Source organism: Eleutherodactylus coqui, chromosome 4 (assembly GCF_035609145.1).
Source record: "Eleutherodactylus coqui strain aEleCoq1 chromosome 4, aEleCoq1.hap1, whole genome shotgun sequence".
Lineage (NCBI taxonomy): Eukaryota > Metazoa > Chordata > Amphibia > Anura > Eleutherodactylidae > Eleutherodactylus > Eleutherodactylus coqui.
Window position 1 is genome coordinate 73,582,753 of NC_089840.1, and position 26,001 is coordinate 73,608,753.

General features: G+C 41.5%; 1 protein-coding gene across 4 annotated transcripts in view; it reads left to right on the forward strand.

The window, feature by feature from the left end:
• The window catches only part of CUX1 (cut like homeobox 1), a 378,084-nt gene that overhangs the window by 123,601 nt on the left and 228,482 nt on the right, over nt 1-26,001 (forward strand). For all 4 annotated transcript variants that reach the window (XM_066599650.1, XM_066599646.1, XM_066599647.1 and 1 more), the window contains one exon: nt 11,469-11,547. In XM_066599650.1, the coding sequence (XP_066455747.1) occupies nt 11,469-11,547 (79 nt within the window). The remainder of the gene's footprint in view (nt 1-11,468; nt 11,548-26,001) is intronic.

The following is a 26,001-nucleotide window of genomic DNA, read 5'->3' on the forward strand; positions in this document are numbered from 1 at the left end:
ACTCTATAAAGATGCTCAGACACCTTCAGTTGCTCTTTGACTAATGTGCATTCGGATGACTCTGCCATGCACATGCTGGTCTCAGTCAATGGGGAGAGATGAGTAAGCCGCTGCCAGACATTTCTTGTCGGGACTTACCTCCTGTGAGAACAAAAGGATCGGGCATTTAATTTCAGTATGCTCCATCCTTCCTTCCTTTGATAGACATACACGTAAGATAGTCAGCTAATTCTACCGAACTTGGTGAGTTCCACCGATATTTGTGTTTAAGGGGGGACCTTAAGTATTTTGTGTAAATACTTGCACAAGTGGTCTGAAAACAGAGTCCCGCACCTCTCTCTCTAGTTCTGTTTGGAATTGATATCACTAAATAGTTGAAAGGCATCATAGCTCAATGCGCAGATTTACATATTAGATACAGTAAATGTTGTCAGCTGAGTCTTGATATCAAGTGTGCTTGGAACTAGCCTACTGTCCTCTAAGCTTTGATCTTTGATGTTTATGTCCCCTTAAAGGCATTGTGACAACATTTAAGGTATCCCCTCGCCACCGGAGCATTTGACCTATATCTCCAGTAGCCCCATTGAAATGAATGGAGCTGCAGTGTACATGCTTGACTTTCACTGCATTCATTCAGGAACCTTCAGAACAGTCTTTTTCAGGATCCTTGGGGAACCCAATGGTGGGATCCCCACTGACCAGAAAGTTATGACCCATTCATGTGGATAGGGGATAACTTCATATGTTGGCACAACCCCTTTTAAATATAATTCATTATAGAGGTTTGTACGCCTGGAAATATTCCTCAATCTTTTGAAATCGGAATTAGATAAATGGTTACTTATGATTTAGTCTAATTCCCTTGAAGTCACTTGAGCCAGTTCACTTGTTGCTTGTGTAATGAAGTTGTGGAAGTGCAGTAATATGCGCCATACATAACGTAAGAATGACTAGCAATTGGATTTGATATATAATGTTTGGAAAACATGAAGCTTTTTGCAGTTCTGAAATTGAACTATAATTCTCTCAATTGAACTAAACAGCAGACAATTGCTGTAGGCTCCTTAGACACCAAATGCCGCTCTTTATTATAGAAATAGGCACATTATTGTAAAACATTCTCATGGATTCACATTAAATTCAAGTCTATTTATGAGATAAAGGAATACAGCCTCAAACCCAAAGGGGTTGGCCCACAAAGGACATTTATCACCTATGAAGAAAATAGGTGAAAAGTGTCAGTCCACTGAGGTGCCAGGGCCTGAATCCTCACCAATCACTAGAATGGGGGTCCCGAGCCCCCTGTTCCTCCTCACTGCACACCAACAGTGAGGAGGAGTTTGAATGGAGCCATGGTCATGCATTCACCTTGCTATTCTAGCTGGTGTCTGTGGGGCTGGCTACTTGTTTTTAAGTAGTTTCCACTTGTTCTTAAGTCTGTTACACAGTAGTGTTATTGGTTTAGTAGACAGAAGTGTTCGGACACATTATTTTTAAATGGCAATATATTTCTTCCTATCCACATTAAAAATGTTGTAATATTTCACTTTTAAATTGGCCACTAAAGCAGACACAATAGATGCTTCTTGTATCTCATTAGTCAGCTTTGCTGTATAGACTGGAACAATATCAGCAGTGTCATCTCCTTATTAGATGGTGTTCAAGTTGAGGATGGCTCTGTTCTACTGCTGGAGGCCTAAATACTAGAAGGATAGTAAAGAAGGCTGTACATATTAGATTAGTGTTGGCCAGACTTGCTGATTTAGGCTGAAGTAGCAACCATCTTATGTTTATGGGGGTGACCCAGCTGAAAGAGTCATTGGACGTGTTGGATTGCAAAATGACCGGTCTGTTTGGCCGCAGCCTTATACAAATAAGGCTCTGTGTTCATCTGCGCTGTCCCTTTCTGGTTTCTAGGGAAGGTGTCTGTACTCCATTACTTCCCCGGTTACTGTAACATTCTATGACATTTTTCTGTCAATTGACTTCCATTAATTTCAGCTGCCATAAAGTGCGCAGACCCTGCTGTATTGTCTATAGTGATAATGCAGGGAGGAAGTCTGTGTGTTTGTATTTGGATCCTTTAGTTTAGACTTTAAAGCCTCTTGTTACATACCGTAATTATAAGGCTACAGGATATTTTGGGCAATAGTGGTACTGTTAAGAATTACACCATTTATTGCACAAAAACACATGTTTTAGGAAATGTTCCTATTTTTCCTTAACATTCACTAAAACTGGTTTGGAAAAAAAAACAACCCAACCATAGAAACCCCCCAGAAAGCCCTGTGTGATGCCAGCCTATTAACCGTGCCTGCTACTGGGAATCAAGAGCTATTTCATTGTCATCAAAGTATGTGCAGAACTGCAAAGACTTTTCAGATTACCTGTTGTTTTCCTACAATGCAATTTGAGGAATATTCTCCTAGTTGTATAGCCTAAGCTTTAGTAAGCAATCTACTTATTCACTTCCTGAATGAAGGATTGTGAACTTATGAATGACAGTCAGCTGCAACGTTGTCTCTTCTGCCTCATTTTGTCTTCATTGGTTTCAATGACAAGCGTGTCTCCTAAAAGTTCACTCTGTGCTTGAGGTGACAAAGTGACATAAATCTGACACCTGTCTGTACAAGGTCGACACAAGAAGCATCAGGCTCACAATTTGGTAAGTGGAGCACGCTATATAAAGAGGTATCTGCTAATAGCCTTCTACAGTAACAAAACCATCTCTACTCCAATCTGAGGAAACCCTGTGATTTACGTTAATGTGGAGCTCTCCTTTGGTGATGTGTATGTGGACTGGCTGGAGAATAATTATTGGTTGCATGTGCCAGACAGTGGGGGTTTTTTTTTTGTTTTGTTTACGATAATCTGCCAAATTTTTTTGTGTGTCTGTGCTAGTAGGATTAGTACTCTTGGCTGCTAGAAGCTTCACTCATTTTCAGATACTTGCCAATAACGAACATCAGTTTCCTGGGAAACTTTGCTGTTGGGCTTGTGAATCTGTAAAAGCTGTATGTGGAGCATTCTTAGAACTAGATCACATGACCTGATTGTCCATACTCCATATTAAGGCAGTTAGCCCACAAATAATAATTGGTACTTGTAAGTGATAAACATCTGATTGCTGGGGGCCTCACCTTTTGGGACCCTCACCAATCACTCGAAGCGGAGTCTCAAGCCCCTTGTTCCTACTCACTGCATGACCACAGTTAGGTAGGGTTATTGAAATGGTGATAAGACATGAGCGCTGCTTATTCATCGTCTTTGGGACTAACGGAAACAGTGGAGTGCTGTACTCAACTAGTCATTGACAAGGGCGCGTTCCTGACCGTAGCGTAGCGTGACTGCTACTTTTAAGTGGGTCCAAAATTCTGCTTATTGATTTAATACTATGAGACCGCTTTATGAAACGAAGTGTCTTTATTGCCTATAACAACCAATCGAGAACAGCTTCCACTTTTCAAGAGCATTACAACAAATGAAAGCTGCAGAGTGATTGGTTGCTTTGGGCAACAAAGATAGTTTTTCTCAGTTTCATAAATCTTCCCCTATAGCTTTATAGGAGTCTGAGCTCTGTTTTACTGTTACACAGCTCCAAATCCCTTGCTTTCCTGAGCATAGTCCTAGTTAACCCTTCTGTGGTACCATGAGGTCTATTTGACTTCCGTCTTGTTCATTGCAATCCTGCACTTTGAAACTAGTATCACACGAGGGTTAAAGTGATGATTCCACCAAAAACGTTTATTATTTCTCTACAGGGCAGGTGATTTAAGTATGATCACTAGGGATCTGGTCATTTAGAGTCCCCTTAGTGAATGAAGCTTACAGTGTGCATGATTGACCACCGCTACATGTCTATGGGATAGTTCATCGCATTGTTCGACTATCTCCTTCAGTCCTGTAGAAGTGCATGGAGCGGTGGTGATGCATTCACACCACCACACTGCGCTAAGGGTACTCCGGAGACCGCCGTTCCTGTGATCCCTGGAGAACCTAGTGGTGAGACCCCCAGCGATCCAACATTTATTATCTATCCGCTGGATAGGTGATAAATGTTTTTTGTGGGGTAACCCCTTTAATTCAAATTCTTGCTGCCTGCAGCCACCACTAGGAGGAGCTCTCAGAAGCCAGAGTTACATTGAACTCAATGATACATCGGTTTCCATTAAACTTTTAGGCGCCACTTAGTGGTGGCTGCAGGGAGTCATTGAAGTCTATGACTGAAGTATAATTTAAAGCTTTTTAAATCTCTCTATTTTTGGATCTGTTAATAGTTTTTGCTACAAAATCTGCATTAAAATGTAATGCTATTTAAAGGGGTATTCCTGTGACATTCATTTGTCATATCAGTAGGATCAATTGAGTTATAGATGTGATTTTTGACACTGGGACCTTTATATATCTGACACCAATATCTACAAGGCCGATACAAGCGTCAGGCTCACAATTTGCTAGCATTATAAGCAGGTAGTAAGTAGAGTATACTGTATAAAAACCTCTTTTATTATGTGGTTCTAATAGCCTCGTAGAATAAAGATACCATTTCTACTCGAGTCCTTCACCGAGGAAACGCTGTGATTTGTGCTAATGTGGAGCTTTCATTTGGTAATACACTGAGGTCATCGTTGGTGCAGTCTAAGGAAAGCGTTGCCTCTATAATTTAGTGAACAAAGTTACAGGACTCCCATTCCTGCAATAGCTGTTGTTTCCATCTCTGGGACTATCGCCTATCACACATTTTTGAGATCTCAATCATAATAGGGATAAAACTTTGAAAGTGGATCTATGGAAGAGCAGCACAGTATGGGGACAGGTCCGCGCTCCTATTGGCCAATACAGCAAAAAAATATCTTGGGCATCATCAAAGGATACATTGGACACACAGTTTACGGAGACCTTAACCTGTGAGAACCTTTCACAGAGTGATGGGAGTGGCCTTTGAGGGCATGGCTAACCTAGAAGGTGTGGCTAACTTAAAGGGCGTGGCTAAGGGGGGGTTAATTTAGAGGGCGTGGCTAACTTATAGCAGGAGTGAGAGGAGAGAAAACGGGGAGAACAAGAGGGAGGAAGAGAAGAGATGAGAGAAAACAAAAGAGGAGTCTGTCGATTTGTTGCATACTTGGGTTGTGCATAATGATTTGGTTTACTTAATACACTTAAAGCACTATTGGCAACTCATTTTGTGGTGTATTTTACCATGTGAAACAACAACTCCTCCCTGTGTCACCTTAACAATGGTAAAGACATGCTGAGAGGTGTAGTACAACAAACTAGACTGCTGTGGACCTTACAGGTGAATTGAATACTGATTGAGGCAGTCAGACTGAATACACAAGACACTGAGTGTCTCACAGGTGATGTCTTCTGGACTCCTTCATCTTCTCCATCTACTCCAGACCATCATGACTTCTCCAGTCGTCCAGACTTTTTTGGCTGCTCTGAAAAAATGGCATCACACATTGTCACCTACTGTGCCCACTGAAAGAAATAAAGATAAAACTTATTTATATAGCGCCAACTTATTCCATAGTGCTTTCAGGTCATTTACACTGTGAGCCTAGCAATATAACACACTGTACCCCTGAAATAAATAAATCTATACTGTGCCACCAGAAACAAGGCACTGCGCCCTCAGAAATTATAACACACTGAACCCTGATATAAAGTATAATACAAATTGTGCCCCTAAAAATAAATTATAGTACACACTGTGCCTAAGAAATAAATTATAATGCACCACACCCTGATATAAAGTACACTTCGTAAACATTTTTTTTTTAAAAACCAAGCACCTAGGAGTTGTTATTTTGCTACAAAACTTGGAATGCAGTTTGGCAAATTATTAGACTTTTGTGGTGTGATTACTTGAATGGTCTTGCCACCTGAGGCCCGAAAAGTGGTTCCATCCTCGGCCAATAAAAAGGCTCTCAGAGGCTACTTGTGTGTAGTGGACCTCTTTTTCCGCTTGTGTAAAACTTGTTGACCACTAGACACCTCTACGATATAATTAAAGAGATTTCCCCCAGTTAAGAATTTGAGAGAGGCGTATTATTAGAATGCAAGAAGCTGGATGGTTGTATTGATGAATTGCTGCCACCTGGGCCATTTTGACCAGACTGTTAGGAGTTGTTGGGAACACTGGATGCGTGATGGCACGCATACAAGGTCATCGGTTTCGGGACGCCCTCCACAGACCATCACAGAGGATTGTCTGATCGTCCAACAAGCACAAGCAGCTCCAACTGTTTTGTCGGCTGCAGTCCAGAGACAAGTGTCATTTAATTCCAACATCTCCTTCTATATGCTTGATTTTTTTTGCCAGTGAGTGTATAATACACACTGTGGCCCAGAAATAACAAATGATTTTTTCTCTTTTTATCCAGTCCTAGTTGTCCAGAAAGCTTCTCAGAACCCACAACTTATCTCTACACCCCCACCCCTTCACATTCTGCTGCAACCTCCCAATGCCACTCTGTGTTCCCCACACAGTAAAAGTTCCCACCACAAGATATTAATGCCCCCTTTGTGTTTCCATAGTGAAAAACTCCCATTTGTGGCTCCATGCAGTTATAATTCCCATTTCGTTGCCCAACACAGTAATAGGCAACCGATGGTGTGCCATGTCCTAAAAAGACCCCATGCAGTAGTAAACCCCCATTTAGGCCACACATAGTAATAAGCCTCCATGTGTGGCCGATGCAGTAATAATTCACCATTTGTAGTCCCACCTCGTAATAAGCTTTCATTTGAAGGCCCCATGCATTAATAATCCCCTATTTGTACTCCATGCAGTAATAAGCCCCCATTTGTGCCCCTGACTGGTCTTTCCTGGCTACGTTTTTACTAACCTGCTCTCTTACACATGCCGTTACAGAACCCGTTAGTGTGCAACTTCAGTCCTGCTCCCAGTTCTGTATTCTCTTCCCTGCATCGGCAGGGCTAATGAGGCATATAGTTTTTTTCCCCAGCATCCCAGTATGAGGGGAAAGTACTTCCCAATACTGTGTATGGCTTTCTCCCTGGGTGGTGCAGTCCTATAACAGGAGGAGAGTTGGAGGGATGGTGAGACCACTCCCAATGCAGCATCTAAGCTCTAAGTGGCCTCTGTGGTGGCTCCTACTTGCCCCTGCTCTAGGCGCCAAATGTGCAGAATAGGAGGAGGAGAACTTGAGGGGTGTTAGCCACGGGGATTGCCTTTGATCTCTTTGCTATGGCTGCTATTGTGTCTGGGTGATCGAGCTGAAAAACCGGGTGTCTGGGTGATCGAGCTGAAAAACCGGGTGTCTGGGTGATCGAGCTGAAAAACCGGGTGTCTGGGTGATCGAGCTGAAAAACCGGGTGTCTGGGTGATCGAGCTGAAAAACCGGGTGTCTGGGTGATCGAGCTGAAAAACCGGGTGTCTCCCGATTAAAATAGAATGACTTGACAGCTCTTAGTTTGAGTCCGGTGTATTCATGACGATAGATCCCCTGTGCTCCTCACAGTGATGTAGACTCAGAGTAGCTAGCCATCAATCACCGCTGAGATGGGCAGCAGAGGGAGTCTGAAAATCTTGTATCTCTCTGCAGTATATATGTATATGTGTGTATGTATGTATAATGTATGTATGTAGTTTGTGTGTGAAATGTATATAATAAAGGTATAATATAAATGTATTCTCTTTATGTATTGCATTATTTAATTTAGCATAGTCTGGATTTCTACAGAAATCCCTGCAGGGATCTCCTGATTTAACTGTTTTAGGCCTGGTTTGTTAGGCAGCTTACTGCCTTTGAGGATAATGCTTTTTGTAGGCCCCATTAATAATGATAAGTGCAGTTTTTACACTATTTAATAATAGGGTCAACTGGCTATAGGATGTAATTCAGAAATGTAGTGGGGACGGGAAAGAATGCATTTTCCATTAGTTCTGTCACGTACGATCTGAGGAAACCGCATATTTCATAAAATGATACTCAAATATTCAGCAGTGGAAAAGAAATATATGAAAAATTCAGCACTAACCACCGTTAGGGGAAGAGTATGCAGTGAAATTCAATTTATACTTGTCAATGAAGCTGCATATCTCCTGCAATCATACACTGGGATATATCACTCCAGGAAGCGCAGGTTGATACTTTATCGTACTGACTTTTTGCCAGAATATTAGAAAAGCAAGTTATCTGTTGAAAGTACATTCTCTGATTCTGGGCAGACATACAAATTTAATGCTTACAATAATGCCTCTGAAAAGCCAGTTTCACCTCTTACATGTTGCTTTTTTTTACGACTATTATTCTCTGCAATGCCTGATTTTTCTCTTTACTGTAGCTATGATATATATATATATATATATATATAACATTAATATATATATATATAACCAATAACAGCTATTATTTTACCATTAGAAAAACACCCAACTCAAACAATGAGATCACTTAACGCAGACAAAACGTAGTTTTAGCCATTGTCTTGTCGCAGAGTTCCTTTTCGTGGTGATTATATTGGTCTCCAACTTTTTTTTTTTTTTTCCTTCATTGACACTTTGAAAATACAGGTGTAGCAGGGTTACATTTCTTTAGAATACTTTGGTATTGTGTGATGGGGGAGTTTACTGAGATTCTCCAGATTCTAGTTTTTTTAAATTCTGATATTGTATCTTTAAGAGGGGGTGGGAGCGCAGGAGGAGGTGAGAGCGGAGGAGCTAGTTTAGGAGGAGGTGAGAGCAGAGGAGCTAGTTTAGGAGGAGGTGAGAGCGGAGGAGCTAGTTTAGGAGGAGGTGAGAGCGGAGGAGCTAGTTTAAGAGGGGGTGAGAGCGGAGGAGCTAGTTTAAGAGGGGGTGAGAGCGGAGGAGCTAGTTTAAGAGGGGGTGAGAGCGGAGGAGCTAGTTTAAGAGGGGGTGAGAGCGGAGGAGCTAGTTTAAGAGGGGGTGAGAGCGGAGGAGCTAGTTTAAGAGGGGGTGAGAGCGGAGGAGCTAGTTTAAGAGGGGGTGAGAGCGGAGGAGCTAGTTTAAGAGGGGGTGAGAGCGGAGGAGCTAGTTTAAGAGGGGGTGAGAGCGGAGGAGCTAGTTTATGAGGGGGTGGGAGCGGAGGAGCTAGTTGAAGCGGGAAGGAACTGGAAGTTAGAGTGGTTGAGAGGAGAAAGACTGGTGATAAGTCTCTCCTATGAGAAAAGCTGTGTGTGAAACGATGATTTGGTCCTTCAAGCTTTGGACCCTCCTTCCCCTGACAAGTTATCCTGTACAAATGGAGAAAGACACCTAGTTGGCTTTATTAACAACAGAAGTTAAAAGTACAAAACTCAGTCAATTACCGATCTTCTGCAATGGCTATGCCTCCAGGCTTCATGACCTACCGCCAGATCTTCTGGCACTCACCAAGCAATCGGCAATTTAATACATGACCTTACACATGTCCAGGCTCTGGCCTAAAAGGCTATGAGTTTCTTATGACCCCATTGACAGTTAAGGAAAAGAAACCTCTCACCACCTGCGCGAGTAGAGGAAAAAGGTCAGTCTTTGGTCCATCCTGTCTCCCAGAGTTTAACCCTGCAGTCCCCACTCCGGCCCATTACAACTGCATCGTGACAAATTACAATAAATCAGTGGGTTTTATACATTTCTAACACATAGATGTAACATGTACAAATTAACAAACTCTTGATTCCTACAATTGTAGACCTGGAAGCTGTATGAAGAATAGCTCAGTCACAACCTACATAATTATCATTGCATCTTGTTAATAGTATTTGACCTGCAATGACATTAACAGATTCCTTATGCAAAAATTTGTTCCGCAAAACATGGTAGACTTATCCAGTGGAAATAATTGGTTACCATCCATGTGTAAAGCATGTGGTGAACCCTACACTTTATTATTTATTTCCTCTAATTTATGTAACCCTGACATGTTCTGCAGTCCTGCACTTTGATTACTCTCATACCGGTCTCTACCCTCGGTGAGGATCGCAATGTAATATCCTTATCTCATTCACACATGCATTCTTTGGTCCAGTTTCACAGCAATCCAGTTAAAAATCATGTTTTCCGAATGTGAGAGGAAACGGAACACAAAAAGGAAACCTTAAAAACTATGTATAGATCCTGGAAACTCTTATTTAGAGCTTGTTCAGGTTGGACTAATTGCCTTAGAGGAGAGTTAAAAAATACTCTAACTTCATTCTCTTGCACAATTTTATATATTGGGCGGGGAGAGGAGCAGGCTGCCATCCCTACGACACCTGAAGATTGTTAATTGGAATAGGATTCATGCACGAGACTCGTGATTGTCTTAAAAACTCTATGACCCGACAAGCTCCCTGTGTTTCTCCATGCCAGATGTAAGACCAAGCGGGGTGGGTATTTCAATAATGGGGATACTGTTAACACTATATCAAATAGAAAGAAGTCAGCTCATCCATTCTTCTTAATTCAATTCACAGGAGTACAAGGAAAACCTGGTGGACTGCTGGCAATTGTGTTACTCCAGAATGAATGCATACAATTCCAGCACTTTCTTAAAAATGTAGCTTTTATTTCTGAATCCATCAAAATAGTTTCCATGGTATACACACTACAGAAACCTTTTTAATGGCTTGAGAAATAAAAGCTACACTTTTTAGGAAGTGATGAAATTTTATACATTCATTCTGGAGTAAAGGCCCTTTTACACTGAAAGATAATCGCTCAAACGACAGTTTGAGTGACAGTTTTGAGAGATCATCTTTGCATAATTCTAAGTAGCTAATTAGCTACTTAAGAGTTATGCAGGCGAGTTCTGAGAACAAAGCAGCTGTTTTGTATATGCAAACGGCTGCATTGTTCTCGGAGCTTTCAGCTGGTGTCCCGCTGAGAACTGTCAGCAGGATACTAGCTGAAAGAATGGTATCAGCGCCTCCCGCTGAAAAAAACAGCATGCAGCACTCGCTAGAAATCATCGATGATGAATAGTGCACGATAGCAGCGCGTTTAGGCACAACATTATCGCTCAAAAGATGGCCTTTTAACGCTGCCTCTATGGCGCCCATTGGTTTGGTACAGTGATATGGGATTTTACAAATGGACAAAGGCTGGAAATGTAAATGTGTGCCTACCATGGCTGTGGTCTTCTATTATCAGGTGGCATTGTAGCATTTTAGGGAAATAAGAGGAATTGTTGTGAGCCACAGTCTTTTGCAGATCAAGAATAATGGCATTCCTGGTCAGCTTGGAATTCTTACACTGTTTTTACCATAGAGTTTGTGATTTTTAAATCTTCCTTATTAATCCAAACCTACAGCGGCAGCAGCAAGATGACCCGTCTGTTCCTTTCAGTTATCCCACCTGTTATGGAGCCGGGCTGTATCTTCATACAACCATAATTTTATATTTGCATTGAAAAAGTTGCCAGTTGCCCAGATGAGTTGAATTTTCCCGCTTTAGGGGAAGAATGATCTTGTGAAAGTTCCTACAAAATAAGTATTTTTATTTTTTCTCTTATTTCTAGATCGATGCATTAAGTAAAAGAAGCAAAGAAGCTGAAGCTGCCTTCTTGAATGTTTATAAGAGATTAATTGATGTCCCAGGTAAACCATTTTTGTTCTTTCCAGAACTATGTAGTAGTCTTATCTTCTTGCATAACGTTGATTATCTCGCTGCTTATAACATGAATTTTTGCATCTATACTCACACCCGTCCTTACATAAATATGGAAAGTACTTGTTCTCGGATTTCATACATTTACAACCTTTTAGTTAAAGCAGGAGTAAGTGATGGTGCAGTGCTGATCAGTATTGCTGATCTGATCATCTGACCGAATGAGACCTTTGGAAAAAAATGTGGTGAGGAAGGATAAGTGTGTTACTATCAACATGCGTTAAAGGAGTTGTCCCATGAAAATCATTTATCACGTATCCACAGGATAGGTGATTGCCTATGAAGGGGTCTGACTGGTGGGATCTACAGAGATCACAAGAACAGTTCACCCTGAGTCCACCAGGTAAATGGAGTAGCAGTGAGCATGTGTGACCACTGCTCCATTCACCATCAATGAGATAGCCGAGCTCAGTGCTTGAATGTCTCTGTCAGCCTCATGGAAATGATTGGAGCGGTGATCATGCATATACACTGCCGCGCCTTTCACATAGTGGACGTATTGAGGTGCAACGCCTTAGTAGTTGGACCCCCAGCAATCGGTCATTTATCACCCATCCTGCAGATAAGTGCATTTTTTTGTGGGATAACGCCAGCAAAAGAGAAGAAAACACATGAAGATAGAACATTAGCCACATAAGGACCAAGCGCCGTAAATATACTGCACTTAGTGCTGGGCTTTAACCTTGTGCTATTGTGAATATATGGCACAGGTTTAAAGCTTCTGTAATCTAGCAGGTGTTCGGCTGACAAAGACAGCCAAAGACCCCAAGGAGAAGATGGAGAAGTGGTTTAAAACCTCTTCTGCCTTCTCTTTTCCTGCCTACTGGGTTTCCTATGAATGCCCCAGTTTCAGTAGATAAGTGTAAAATAAGAAAAAAAATAACAGTGTAAATTTTCCCCCAGTCTTATATGGCATCCTGGAGGACACATATGTTTAAAAAAAATAGAAAAAAAGGGAGAAAAAAATTTTCATAGTAAAATGCAAATATATTTTTTCAAAAAACAAACAAAACAGCCTACAGCAATCTAAACCTTGTAATTCAAAACTATACAAATTATATATCGAAAGGTCTGAAATGAAATGAGGAGCCCATTTCTATACTTTATTTTCACGTAGTTTTATTAATTTTAAAATATTTTTTAACTTTTTGTACACATTACCCCTAAAAAAAAAAAAGGAAAATATTTTTTTTTTGTGAAAAAGGTATTAAATAGTCCTATATGTCACGAAAAAAAACACAGCAAAAAATAATTTTGGCAGCCCAAGAAAAGACGATTGAGCAAGAGTAATCATTGACTAAATCAGACTTTAAACCCAAAGATGTCTTCAAGCTCTGATCTTTGAGGACTGTCAAATATGAAATTAAGAAACCTCAATGAAAGTGAATATGAGAGTAGATGCTTTTTGGACATTTAACCTCTTGCTAAATGTGGAGAAGACTTTTGGTTTGGGAACCTTTGTTTCTTCCATACCGGCTCCTGAATATGGTCTGTTACAGCTTGCAGTAATTCACATAAGCTTCCAGTAATTCAGTAAGAAAATAGCTGATATATACACAGGATATACACTTTCTATTCAGCAGAACGAGGCAGTTGCAGCTTATGTTTAGGGTTCAGTTTAATGATTTAATACAGGATGTGGCAAGTTACAGAATGTTTCATCAGTGAATGATTGAGCAAAATAATGAATACTATGTGGAGGGGGTTGAGGCTTAAAAGCATGTCCTTAAATATAAAGCCATGGGTTCACCTTAAATGACCCAACATATAAGACCTATTTAGTGAAAGATATCTTACTCAGACGTGCAAATGTAAATACTAGGAGATTAATTTGCAGAGGACCAAACTTTTTTAATGCTTATTGATACAATGTTTCTTTTCATGAATAAGGCAGATATACTTGTTGTTGTGACCATAAAAACTAGAAGCGCTTAGGCGATTGTTGCATGGGGCATTTGGGGTGCCGTAAAAAACACATGCAAACCTTATCAACAAAACAACATGCATTTTTGCTGAGGTTTTGCTAATTAAGTTTTTCGTGGTGTTTTTACCACACCCCCACTGCCCCATGTGGAAACGGCCTTAGTGTTTAGTGTCCAACTAAGCATTCTGCTACCACATGCAATAGCAATTGGTCAATTAGATGGCACATTGTGAGGAAGGGGCACTACCCTATGTTCTTGATTTTGCTCTACCAGCCAAGTACCTGAATGGAGGGTTGCTGACTGGGTGTATTTGGTTATTTCTATTAAATGTCCATCTTTTTAGACTGATTTTTTTTTGTGTTCAAGACACAGCAAAAGGAAAAAACAAAGTATAATCTCTTAGCTGTTTTTAACGCAGTTCAGTTTCCAGAGCAGGTGTAACACATAATTAAGTGCTTTACATGTGGAAGTTATGTGATCGCCACCAGTGCATGCAGTTGAGGAATCTGTGTTGATGTCTACCTATGAAAAAACATATATACATGTAGAACAATTTACAATGAATTACACTGGATTTGGACTGCACTTTCACAGAACACTAAGTGTAGAACTAATACACTGGGATAATCTATTATGGCCATGCACCACATGCCATAATTGTACAGGAATTTGAAACTTTTCATTGTATTTAGCTTCTTTTGTCACTTTTTTCTTTTTTTTTTTTTTTTTTTTAAGTTGCAAAAAAATGTGCAGGTGGAATGTTGCTTTTATGGTCTGACACATTTACTGTAATTTACACCAGAAACTTGTTTAAAGGCATGAAAACTTAATACGTATCTGACTAAAACCTTGCAGAAAAAAATATTCACTTATGTTTTTTACATTGAGTTTTCCCTCTTATATTTAGAAAGCCACCTTACATTTAGGTTTCTGGCTCTGGGGTGCTCCAAGCACTGATCAGCTGGTATCTCTTATGAACATGCACAAGCTCAGCTCCCCCTCCCCTCTCATCTATCAGAGGCTGTGTAGTATAACCACGCCTACTCAATGCTACACAGCTGTCTCTCCATCTTCTCGCTGAGTAGCTGTTGGTCCTCCTCCCCCTTACTGCTAAGAGCAGAAAATACACCTGAGGTGAACTACATCCCTCTGTAGCTCAGTGGAAAGGCACTGAATGCACATTCACAACAGGAGAGCAGGCTAGGGGGGTGCTGTCAGTTTACTCGGACTTACAGAATTTGCTAAGATTTTTCAGTTCTCCAGTCTGCAGTGCCACGGAAAACAATACAAGCCCAGAAATCAAATAATCAGACGTTTTTAATGAAAACCAATTATAAAGAGTCTTCATTTCCAAAAACACATTGATTAAAAAAGTGCAAAGGTGTACATAGCCTTTAAATATATGTCAGCTCATAGCTAATATATATTTGTATTTCTGGTGCACAGACATCCAAAGATGCACATCTTTCCCTGGCACATATGATTGCCAGTCTTTAGTGCATCTGCCCCACATTGTGTCGTGCAGTGCCTGAAGGGGGCGACGTGTGACTTAAAGAATCAAAAGACACAATAGACCAGGGGTGTCAAACTCATTTTCACCAAGGGCCACATCAGCCTTATGGCTGCCATCGAAGGGCTGACTGTAATTGTAAGACTATATAGTAAGGACTTGGTCACAGGAGTGTATTTGTGTGAGTAATAATCAGTGAATAGAACCCATTTATTTAATCTACTGCATAAAAAAGCATGCGGCTTGACCTATTTTGGTGCGTGTTGTGCACCGCAGTAGACCATAATAGTGAATGGGCCAGTGCAAATTTGCAGTGAATATGCAGGTCACCTGTGTTTTCACTGCATATTTGTGCACCATTTCAATGCGTTCTTTTTTCCATGTGCAAATCTGCAGTGTATTTGAGCACACAAAAATATGCTGGGGCCGCCAAAAAAAGCGGACGTAAGTGATTTGGGCTTGTATGCGTTTATGCCAATGTGAGCCCTAATAGTGACCACCATAGTGGCCCTCATAGTAATAGGGACCCAATAGTGTCCCCAGTAGTAATAGTGACCCCATAGTGGACCCACTAGTAAGTGTCCCTTATATGGGGGGCACCAGTAGTAATAGTGACCCCCATAGTGGTTTCAGTAGTAATAGTGCCTCCTGTATTGGCCACAGTAATAATAATACGTGATCCCCATAGCGGTCCCAGTAGTAGTAGCTACCTCCCTATTGCCCTTGAGCCAGGCAGCATCTCTACAAACATTCCACTCAGCTAGCCTGCAAGTGCGGTCCGGTGGCATTGCAGTGTGCGACCGCCGACCTCTTCCCTCATTGTCTGCTATATGTACAGGTCAGCAGATGCCAGCAGTCAGACTGCACTGCTACCGCCGGACCGGACCTGCTGCACGGCCGGTGGGCCACATAAAATGAGGCACCGGGCATTGTGTTTGACACGTAAGTAGTAGATTGAAGTCATGCATGGCCACCTCAGGTTATGCATTAGGTAGAACACAGTGTATCCTTATTACTTGACATGTTGGGGCTTCCTCTGAAGAATATGTTTTATCTATACATGTTTGAACCTGACAAATGCATTTTAGCTTTAGGCTATAGGATACAAAATTGATTTAGGGAATTGAATGGCTCTGGTATGCCTTATTTTAGGTGAGTACCCACTGTTGGTTAAAGTGTGAAGCATTAAGATAATCCGTTTTATAAGCAGATTGCATTGACATCATGTGGTCGGCCCTTTTTGGTCATTTTTGAGTGTGAGCCGGTAGCAGAGAAATAGGTTTAGCCAGGTGGAGACAATCAGCAAGCCATCAATAAGGCATGGGGCGTGTGATGCTCATCAGCAATGCAGAAACATAGCTCAGACTAGAAACTGCATATTTTCAGGTTGTTCAATATTAATAATAACCTTTTAAAGCTGTCACGGTATCGCTGAAGGAAAATATGTAGCGAGCGACTATGGGCTGCAGCAGAACAGGGCACCTCGGAAGCTCCCCGTCTACTATGTGTTCTAGACATTAAATCCACCGAGCACCTTTAATGCCCGTAGTTGTGTCATTTACCATGTCCCGTGATGGCGATAAATTGTTGGGTAAGCAGTATGGCGTACACGCCAGAGGAACAGGTCCCGCATTCAGTAGCTATAATTTAGTAGTGTAAACACGTTACAAACCCTTTTATCAATAGAATCATCTTGGCCTAAGGCAAGCAAGGCCCCGACTAGGAAATACATTGTGTCTCTCTGAAGGTTTACTGGGAACAACAATTACAGGTAGGAACTTTCTCTGGCGTTTAATTATAGTTATTTACCAGGTGTGGCGGTTTCAGCTCAGGCTTATGCCACTCGCTTCATTTAGTAGAACATTCGGTTAAAATGTAAATAAAATATTAGCTTAAGGATGGCATTTTAATTAAGTAAGAAAAGCCTAGATTCAAAGGCTGATGCATAACAGACAGGGTTACATACATCTATACCTGCTAACTGAAGAGTCCTTACAACCTGACCACGGGATGTCCTGCTTCATTCAACTGTATTGCACCTAGACGTACAGCGATTCCCGCAACCAAGACATTATCACAGTTTCTATTGAAAGCAATGGTGTCTCCATGTAAAACAGACATGCCAGGTCCTCGGGAATATGAGGCTCCTTTTGTAAGCCTTAACCATACTGGGTATGGCAACTAGAGACTTCCCCCTTATAAAAGGAACAGGAAACAGAATATTCACTGAAAGTAAGAAAAAATGCCCCAAATTCCTCCCTTCTTCTTCTTCTTTGATCCCATTTTGTCAGAGAAATATAGAAAGAAATGTTGTCTGTCCTAGTTGACAATCTATGTCCCACCTCCTCTTCTTCACTCTACTGTGTCTAGCTGGCTGCAGCAGGAGCCTCCCCCATCTGTTTGTCTGCAGAAGAACAAAATGATATTTAGCTAAGGGGTGCAGCTTAATTGCCTCTCTCTACACTTTTTCCCAATTGAAATTAGATCAGGGGAGACTGCTTGTATTGGGAACATGCAGAAAAACTTAGGCTGACGAGTGGGAAATACTGAGTTAAAGGAACAGTAAACCTAAAAGTGAATAATGTAGGTATAGGAGATACATATGTCCACATTAATAAGGTCTTTAAAAGTTTAAAAATCGGACAACTCCTTTAATGGAGACCCTTATTTCTGCTCTGAAATCAAAACTTAGGAGGCAGTGTTATTTTATGGCAAGACACATATGCATCCCTCCATCCTGACTTATAAGGGTGGTTTAAGTTATATTTTTTCACTGAAAGTATGTTCCCCATGCAGAAAAATAAGGCACCCGCATATATTCACCTCTCCCCCCTCCCAATGTGTCCAACACTGGTTCTCGCTCCTCTGCTGCTCTGTTTATTTACAGGCTGCAGTCCCACCCGGTTTACGGCCGTCACAGGCGCTGCAGCCAATAACGTAGCTCCGTGATCGAGTGCTGAGCTCTGCTATTGGCTGCAGCACCTGTGACAACCCATAAACAGGCGGGACTATAGCCTGTAAACGTGGCATCAAAGGAGAGGCCCAGAGCTGCAGCCTGGGACACAGTGGGAGCGGGGAGAGGTGAGTAATATGGTGATTTGTTATTGTACCTCTTGGTGAACATGCTTTTAGGGAAAAAACTAGAACTGGGACCACCCCTTTAAGTTACTAGTATTTACTATTACTGAATCCTCATATGTTCAGGAAACCCTACACCCCATACAATGACGATTGGTATGCTTTATAACACTACACTGAATCTGTCATGGTCTGAATTTACAGATCTCATAAGATGTCAGTTGTATTTGCATTTCAATCTATGAGCCTTTTTATGGACACTTTTATCAGGTGGTTTTACTTTTTTTATTCCATAGATTTTTCTTTCTGCCTGTTGAGTTTTTAAAGCCCTGTTGACATCACATTTATCTTCTGTATCTGGAAAGCTCCCTCTTCTCGCTTTGTCTCTTACCAAAATACTTTCAGATGCAATCCACTTGAAAATCGCACCAATCTTGCACCATGTGAACGCAGCCCAAAGCGGAAAACCTTTCAAGGCCGACAAAGGAACGCATCCTTATTCTAACAGCTATAGATAGGCCTATAGAATGAAAATGAAGTATCTAGACATTCCTTTCTTTACATCGGCCCTTCTTCTCTGGAGACCACTTCTTCATGACCTATTACTCTTGCCAAGAGAGGTGATCTCAGATACTGGATGCGAGTCCAGAGCACATGTTACTGACCCCTTTGTACTTTGTGTTTGTATAGTACAATTAGATCGGGTTGCTCTGTTTTGGAAGTGCGGAGGTCTGGACTAGGTGGATCAGCTTTCTGTGCGGTTTGAGGTAACATAATGGGCAGGGCAGCTTGTGTGTGAAATATAATCAACATGTCCGGCATTCAGTCATTGCTTCGCCATTCAGTGCCCCCCTGCCTACTAAATAACTGGGTGGTCTTGACACACTTGAAATCCAGGCAGCTTTTCATCAGTTGCTCATCAGCATGCTAATTGCTGTATGACTAATTAGGCCCTGAATTCCAGTTGATTTTCTATAATGAGACAGCTGGTTTAATTATGTAATCGTATGATTAGCCCTGGCAAAAAGTAACGTATGCAGGAATGTGTTGTAGTAGCATAAGGCGAACGCACAAGAGGGGCATTCATCTTCATGCTAAAGCAAAGAAGGGCGTGTATAACGTGCACAGTTCCTTTTTGTGAATGGCGCTGGAAGTGGCATTTATTGTGGCCATGAAAATTAGATACCACGTGCCTCATTTTAGGTATTGACAACGGTGACTTGGATTGACCCACATTGTTGGACTGAAGAGACCCAAAGCTCTAGACTCTCCTTAACAATACATAAGAAGACGAAATGAAAATTAACAGGAATGTGTCATCAGAAAATTACCTATTGCAGAAATCAAGTTTTTATCTCAAAGATATTTAAGAATTTGGTGGGGGTTTTTTGTTCTTTCACTTTTTAATGTCACTTTCTATGTTTTAAAACTACAATCCTACAATTTTCACACTGACCACTGAGCCTAATATAGTCTGAAATTTTGTGTCCTGTATAGATCACTTTTCAGTAGCTATCTCACTATCATCACAGCCAGGATTACAATGAAATCTATACATTGATTTATATACAGATTTAGGGTGCATTCAGACCACCGTATATCGGCTGGGTTTTCACGCCAAGCTGATATACGATGTCCTCGTCTGCGGGGGGGGGGGGGGGGTTGGAAGAGCCAGGAGCAGGAACTGAGCTCCCGCCCCCTCTCTGCCTCCTCTCCGCCCCTCTGCACTATTTGCAATGAAAGGGGGCTGGATGGGGGCGGGGCTAAGTTGCGAGAATTAGCCCCACCCCTGTCCCGCCTCTCCTCATTGAAAATAGTACAGGTGGGGGGAGAGGGGGCAGGAGCTCAGTTCCTGCTCCTGGCTCTTCCACCCCCCCTGCAGAGAGGGACGCCGTATATCGGCTGGGCGTGAGAACCCAGCTGATATACGGTGGTCTGAATGCACCCTTATACATGTATTGTCTGTTGTGTGAATGGCCCATGAGCTCTGCCCTAAAGCTATATCTCTAAACACTGTTAACTACAGCTCAGGTAAGACGGCCGCCTCCCATTGCCATGGACTAATATTAGAATTAAAAATTTTATTATCAGAAAATAAAAACAGATTTGAAAAATGTGATTATGTTTTACAATCTGGTTTTAACTAGGTGAAAGAAACAAACAAAAAAAAAACAGGTGATAGGTCAGATTAAGACGTGCGTACTTAAGGAGTGAACAATATATTTTTTTTGCCACTGTATGACTTGTATCCTGCATTCCTCTCCAATTTCTCACTCCAGAAGTTGCATTTGTAATTTTCAGTTCTCTCTGGCAACACATCTCTGTGAGTAATTCTCCCCCTGCTTTCCCTCTGCTGTCTATAGACTTCTGTGCAGCATGATTCATCAACCTCTTTTACTTCCTCTATTGTCTTGTTCTGTATGTTACTACAGATGGATTTCACTTGTCAATAGGCGTTGGTGGCAAATTAGAATAAAGGAAGACCCCCTAGTAGCTAGAACTTTTTTAAAGGATTTTTTCAGCACAAAAATTCTAAACTAAGTAAAGTGATTTGCAGTCTTGCTGGTTGTTACATTGGCTATCATATTAAAAAGAATCTGTTAGCTACTTTGAAGTCCTATAAACTTAAGCTGATGGGCTCAACAGAACTTTTGTCCATTAATAAAACCTCCCATTTATGTAAAATGATTTTTTTTCTTTAGCTCAATATGTGATTTTTTTTTTCCACATTACTCGCTAGAGGTGGATATTTTTTCTTCCTGATTGCACAATTGGACAAGTCTTCTGAGTTTTTTAACAGTTTTTAAAAAAAAATCTTTTTTAAAGCAATGAGAATAGCTCATCCGGAAACTCGTATATAGAGCATAATGAAAATATATTTTCCAAGACATAAACAATTTTTCCTATGAGAATTATGCATAAATATCATACTTATTTGAGTGGAAACCATAAAACTAGCCAAGTTGAAAGTGTCGCATCAGATCCTTGAAGAAAGACACCAATGGGTCTTAAACTGTCCTGATAGACATTACATTAGAATTAGGTGTCGTCTTCCAAGAAATATCTAATGTCTATGGCTTGCTTAATGCTACCAGTCATGTGATTACATATGATTAGATTTGAACTCACTTGTCATAATTATTAAAAACACATCTTGTCGCATTTCTGGTGTTAACCACAGCAACCCATTAGATGTTTCACATTAATTTTGACTTGTTATTTGCATTAAAAATGGATTCTCTGTTTTCAATGTTACAGTAAGCAGATGGGCTCCTATAACACTCCCACTACTCACACACTAGTCCAATGTGATATATGACTTATTGATCGCGGTCCCAGATTATCATTTCGTCAACGGTGCTATTTTCAGCATTCTGGAAGTCCCACCTCAGTACATAAGGGGTCAATAGTCTGCCATCTGCATCGGTTGCAAATGATGAGCTACAGACCTAAACCGACAAGAAGTATTATTGATTACATCTTTCCAATTCTTCTTCCACCTTCTCATCTACGTCTGCCGGGAAACTGAGCCAGAAAACCCACTCTTCCCACCAGTCAATTAGAAATGACAGCACAGATGGACTTCGTACAATGAACACTGAGCTTATTGCAATAACTGATTTTACCCTTGACAGTGAGAAGATACAGATTTGCATTTTCAATATGACATTAGTGAAAGGAAAGAAATGTATGACTTTGCAAGCAATTTGTGGTGTTACTTTTTGTAACATTGAAACAAATCTTGCTGCCCAAACTTTTAGAACTTCTCTTGAAACTTGCCTGATGCTAGCTGCAGCACCGTACCATAGCAACTATTAGATCTTCTTAATCTATCAATGTGGTAGGAAGATAATCAGTGTCGGCCCCTGTCGAGTTGTGCGAGCAGTTATCTTCTGCAATTGTAATAATTCTAGAGGCTGACTGCCCAGATCTCCTTTCAGATTGCTGCTTGTGTGTGGCCTATGTCAGACCTTCATTTACCAGATTATGTGTAAAGATTCCCACTGGCTAAGTATCACAATTCTTATCATAATACCTATTTTTATCTTTTGATATATTCGCGCATAGTAACATTTTTCAGTAGGTACTGAACAACCTGTACTCTGTATTCTCAATAGAGAACATTATTCCCTGTGAGTTTGTACTTTTCCAGCAGGCTTAACATATCTCCAGTATGTAAGGGATGGGTAGGGTTTTGTAGAAACTTTTACAGGCAATAGTTAAAAATGAATAAAAGTTACAAAAGTGGGACACCGCTCCAAGGCAATTGATCTTATTGAAAATGGAATTAAAGAAATACACTCACCCGGTGTCACCGGAGGACCAAGGAAGAAGGAACCCCTGTACACCCTAAGGCCTCCCTCACAAAGGCGTTTACAGAAACGCAGCATTTTTCAATGCAACGTTTACTGCAGTTTTAGCAGCGTTGTCATGCATTTTTGACAAAGTTTTGCCCGTGTTTTCAGCACAGCTGAAAACGCAGTTAAGAAAGCTGCAAAAAAAAAAGAAATCAATACTCCCCTAGCTGGCACCCTCCAGGTCCCTGCCGTTGTTTTCCGGAGCTTCTGGCAGATTCCCAGGCACTTGTCATCACCGACAGAGCATCTTTTGCTAGTGTTGGGGTTTAAAGACCCCGCCACCAGCAAGAGATTGCTCTGATTGGCTGAGCACGCGGGCTCAGCCAATCACGGTCGGCGCTGGATGCACCAATCACAGCCATTCATTGAATGGCTGGGATTGGCTCATCGAGCGCTAGCTCTGGTTGGCTGAGCCAGTCCTTGATGTGCCAATTGTGGTGGAGGTGAAGTCTTCAAGCCCCATCACTAGCAAAAGATGCTCTGTCGGCGATGACAAGTTTCCGGAATCCTGCCTGGAGCTCCGGAAAGCAGCGGCAGGGACCCGGATGGCGCCAGCTAGGTGAGTTTTTTTTTGTTTTTTTTTTTTATAGGTGTAGCTAGCACTACCAAAAATGTAGTACCAATTGTGCCATGTTTTCAGCAGCGCTGAAACCGCTGTCCATTCATTTCAGTGGGCGACTCAGGGCTGAAAACGGCCAAAGATAGAACGTGCATAGCTGTCAAAGCTAAACACTGGACAAAACTGCCTGTGTGAGGGAAGCCTAAGGGCCAAGAAAGTCAGAAAGGAATCCACAATACTGGTAAAACTCCCCCCAGCGGCAGGATATCCATCAAGGAGATTGCTGGCTCCAAGCATCCAAACAGGACTCTGTATGACACAAGTGAATTAATGACAAAAAAACTGGTAGCACCCTGGGTAGTAATGGTAAATGCAAGAGAATGCAGTAGATAGAAAATAGACTTACTACAATGACCTTGCACTTAGCATTTTGGTATACTACCCCGAGTGCTATCTGTTTTTTTTTTTTTGTTCTTGTTTTGCTTGCAAGTAATACTTAGAATAGATCAGTTAGTTGCACAACACAAGTATCCATAGGAATGCATTTAGTCAATCACACCAAAGTTAGTTAAAACAAACTTTCCCACCACTGAAAGGAGTTGTCTCAAGAAAACAACCTGTTTTTTATTTTGGTTTACTCTGTTCCCCTAGTAGGGAGTATGGACTAGATTTGTCCTTGAGACTTTCCCTATAAATCTCTTCCTGCAAATAACTATTTTTTGATGTAGAAAAGGAAAATAAATTGCACCACAATTGTGATAAACTCAAATGTGCAACTATGACACAGATGGGCAGATTACAGTAGAAGTCTCTGTGGACCCCCGGCCTAGGATACGATTCTATTAGAAGTTTAGCCTTATTCCACACTATTAAAGTTGTACTGTATTAAAAACCCACATCATGTGCGACGTGATCAAGAGGTTTAGAGCTCAAAGTACAGCAAGATTTGTGTTTACTTACGCAACCAAAGGAAGTGCAACAGCTGTAATAATACAGTAACAATACTTTTTCACAAAACCCTTTTTTTTAATATTTATACAATTCCTATAGTACTACTACTACTAAAATCCCATTACCACAGCCCAGAACGTGTTTTTGCATCGGCCAGGCAGTAGTTATGATTGCTCAGAAAGAAATTGTAATAATTGTTGTTACGAATAAACAAGCCTTAAAATGAATGCCTACCTTTTAAAAACCACATAATTTATATAATTGGTAATATCAAAATCCTATTTCAGTTACTTTCATAATATATCTTGGGGTTGTAGCTCCGATTTCTAAAGCAGAGCTTTAAATTCCTGTTGAGTTTAAGTGAGTCTCTCAGTAGTTTTGCCCTTGCAAGATAGGGGGCAGAGGAGAGGCATGTAAAGGTACCTCTAGTCTTGCTTTTGGGGTCCCCAGCAGTCAGAAAAAAGGACTTTGATTCCCCTGTGTACTGACGCTGGTAATACTCAGTGCATCTTTACCGTGAATTGCTCTTCTCTCTGTTTATTGAGCTGCTCCACAGTTCTGATTGACACCTATAGTGTCCAACCAGCTATCAGTCAGAGCTTTGGAGCCGTTCAATAGACAGAGAGGAGACCTCTTCACAGGGAACAACTACCTCTAGAGGATTTGGAGTGACGTACAAGGGATTAAAAGGTTTTTTGTCTTCTCACTGTCGGGGATCCTAAAAAATACTATTTTGTTATTGTTTATAGGGCCCATTCACATGTCCGTGATTACGCGCCCGCGATGCACGGCTGCATGACATGCAGTCAATGAAAGTACATGGACTTTCATTGATCCATTCACATTAGTGTGTAAATACTGTGTGTAGAAGATTGCAGCATGCTCCATCTTTCCGCGTATCATGCAGTGTGAGCCCTATTCTCTTGCATGAGCAGCATATGCAACGCTGTCCATACGCAATACATTGCGTATGGACGACAATATATACGCAACCCCGCTATGAAACAGAGCAGGGAATTTAAAAAAAATAAAAAAATAATAGCCACACTGTGCATGACCGCGTGCGTGAGATAGCAGTCATGCGCAGTGCACTCTCTGCAATCCGCGGCGGTAGCCAGCTCTGCCGGCATCACACAGACCAATAAAATGCTGTGGGGCCCCCCAGCGGTTTACGCATGCGCTCGTGTGAAGGAGGCCTTTAGGCCGCCTGCAGACGGGCGGAAATGCTGCGGCGGGATTTCCCGCAGAATTTCCACTGCTGGAAGCTGCCATAGGATTGCGTTAACAAACGCAATCGTAGGCAGACGGCCGCGATTTAGCCGTGCGAAATCTCGCGCAGCAAACAAATCGCGGTATACTCTCTTTCTGTGCGGGGTTGCAGAACCCCCGCACAGAAACGTCACTCCCCGGCCGCCGGCTCTGCTCTGCGCATGCGCACATGAAAGAGCCGGGGCCGTGGGAGCAGGTAAGTGACGCGCTGCTCTCTGCAGACGCTCGGGTCGGGTCCCGCTGCGAGATTTCTCGCAGCCGGATCCGACCCGGCCGTCTGCAGGCGGCCTTAGTCCTATTTCCCACTGGCACCTTTGTTTTCTCTGTAACAAAAAGTAACAAACACTAAAGAAAAGGAAATGAATGTATCAGTCATGGATTCCGTTAACTTCTATAGAATTCAAGCGGTTTCTCACTTTCGTATTACTGATCTATGTCGTACGATATATACTATCAGAGCGTCTCTTCTACACAGTCTGTACGGGTCCATCCAGCTTTCTTTTCCCCTCTTAGAGTTGGATATATACAGGGTGGCTGTTGCTCTTCTCCAGACTTCTGCTTTCTAATTTTAAAGGCTGCTGTCATTACTTAATAATCAGAGAAGTGACCGGGCTTTTCCTGAACTCTTAACTAGCATTTGGAAGACTCGACTGTCTGTCTCCATCCTTTTAAATATGAATTACAGCTTATTTTAATGAGTTGGAAGCGGTCCAACTTATATGTGGGCTACAATG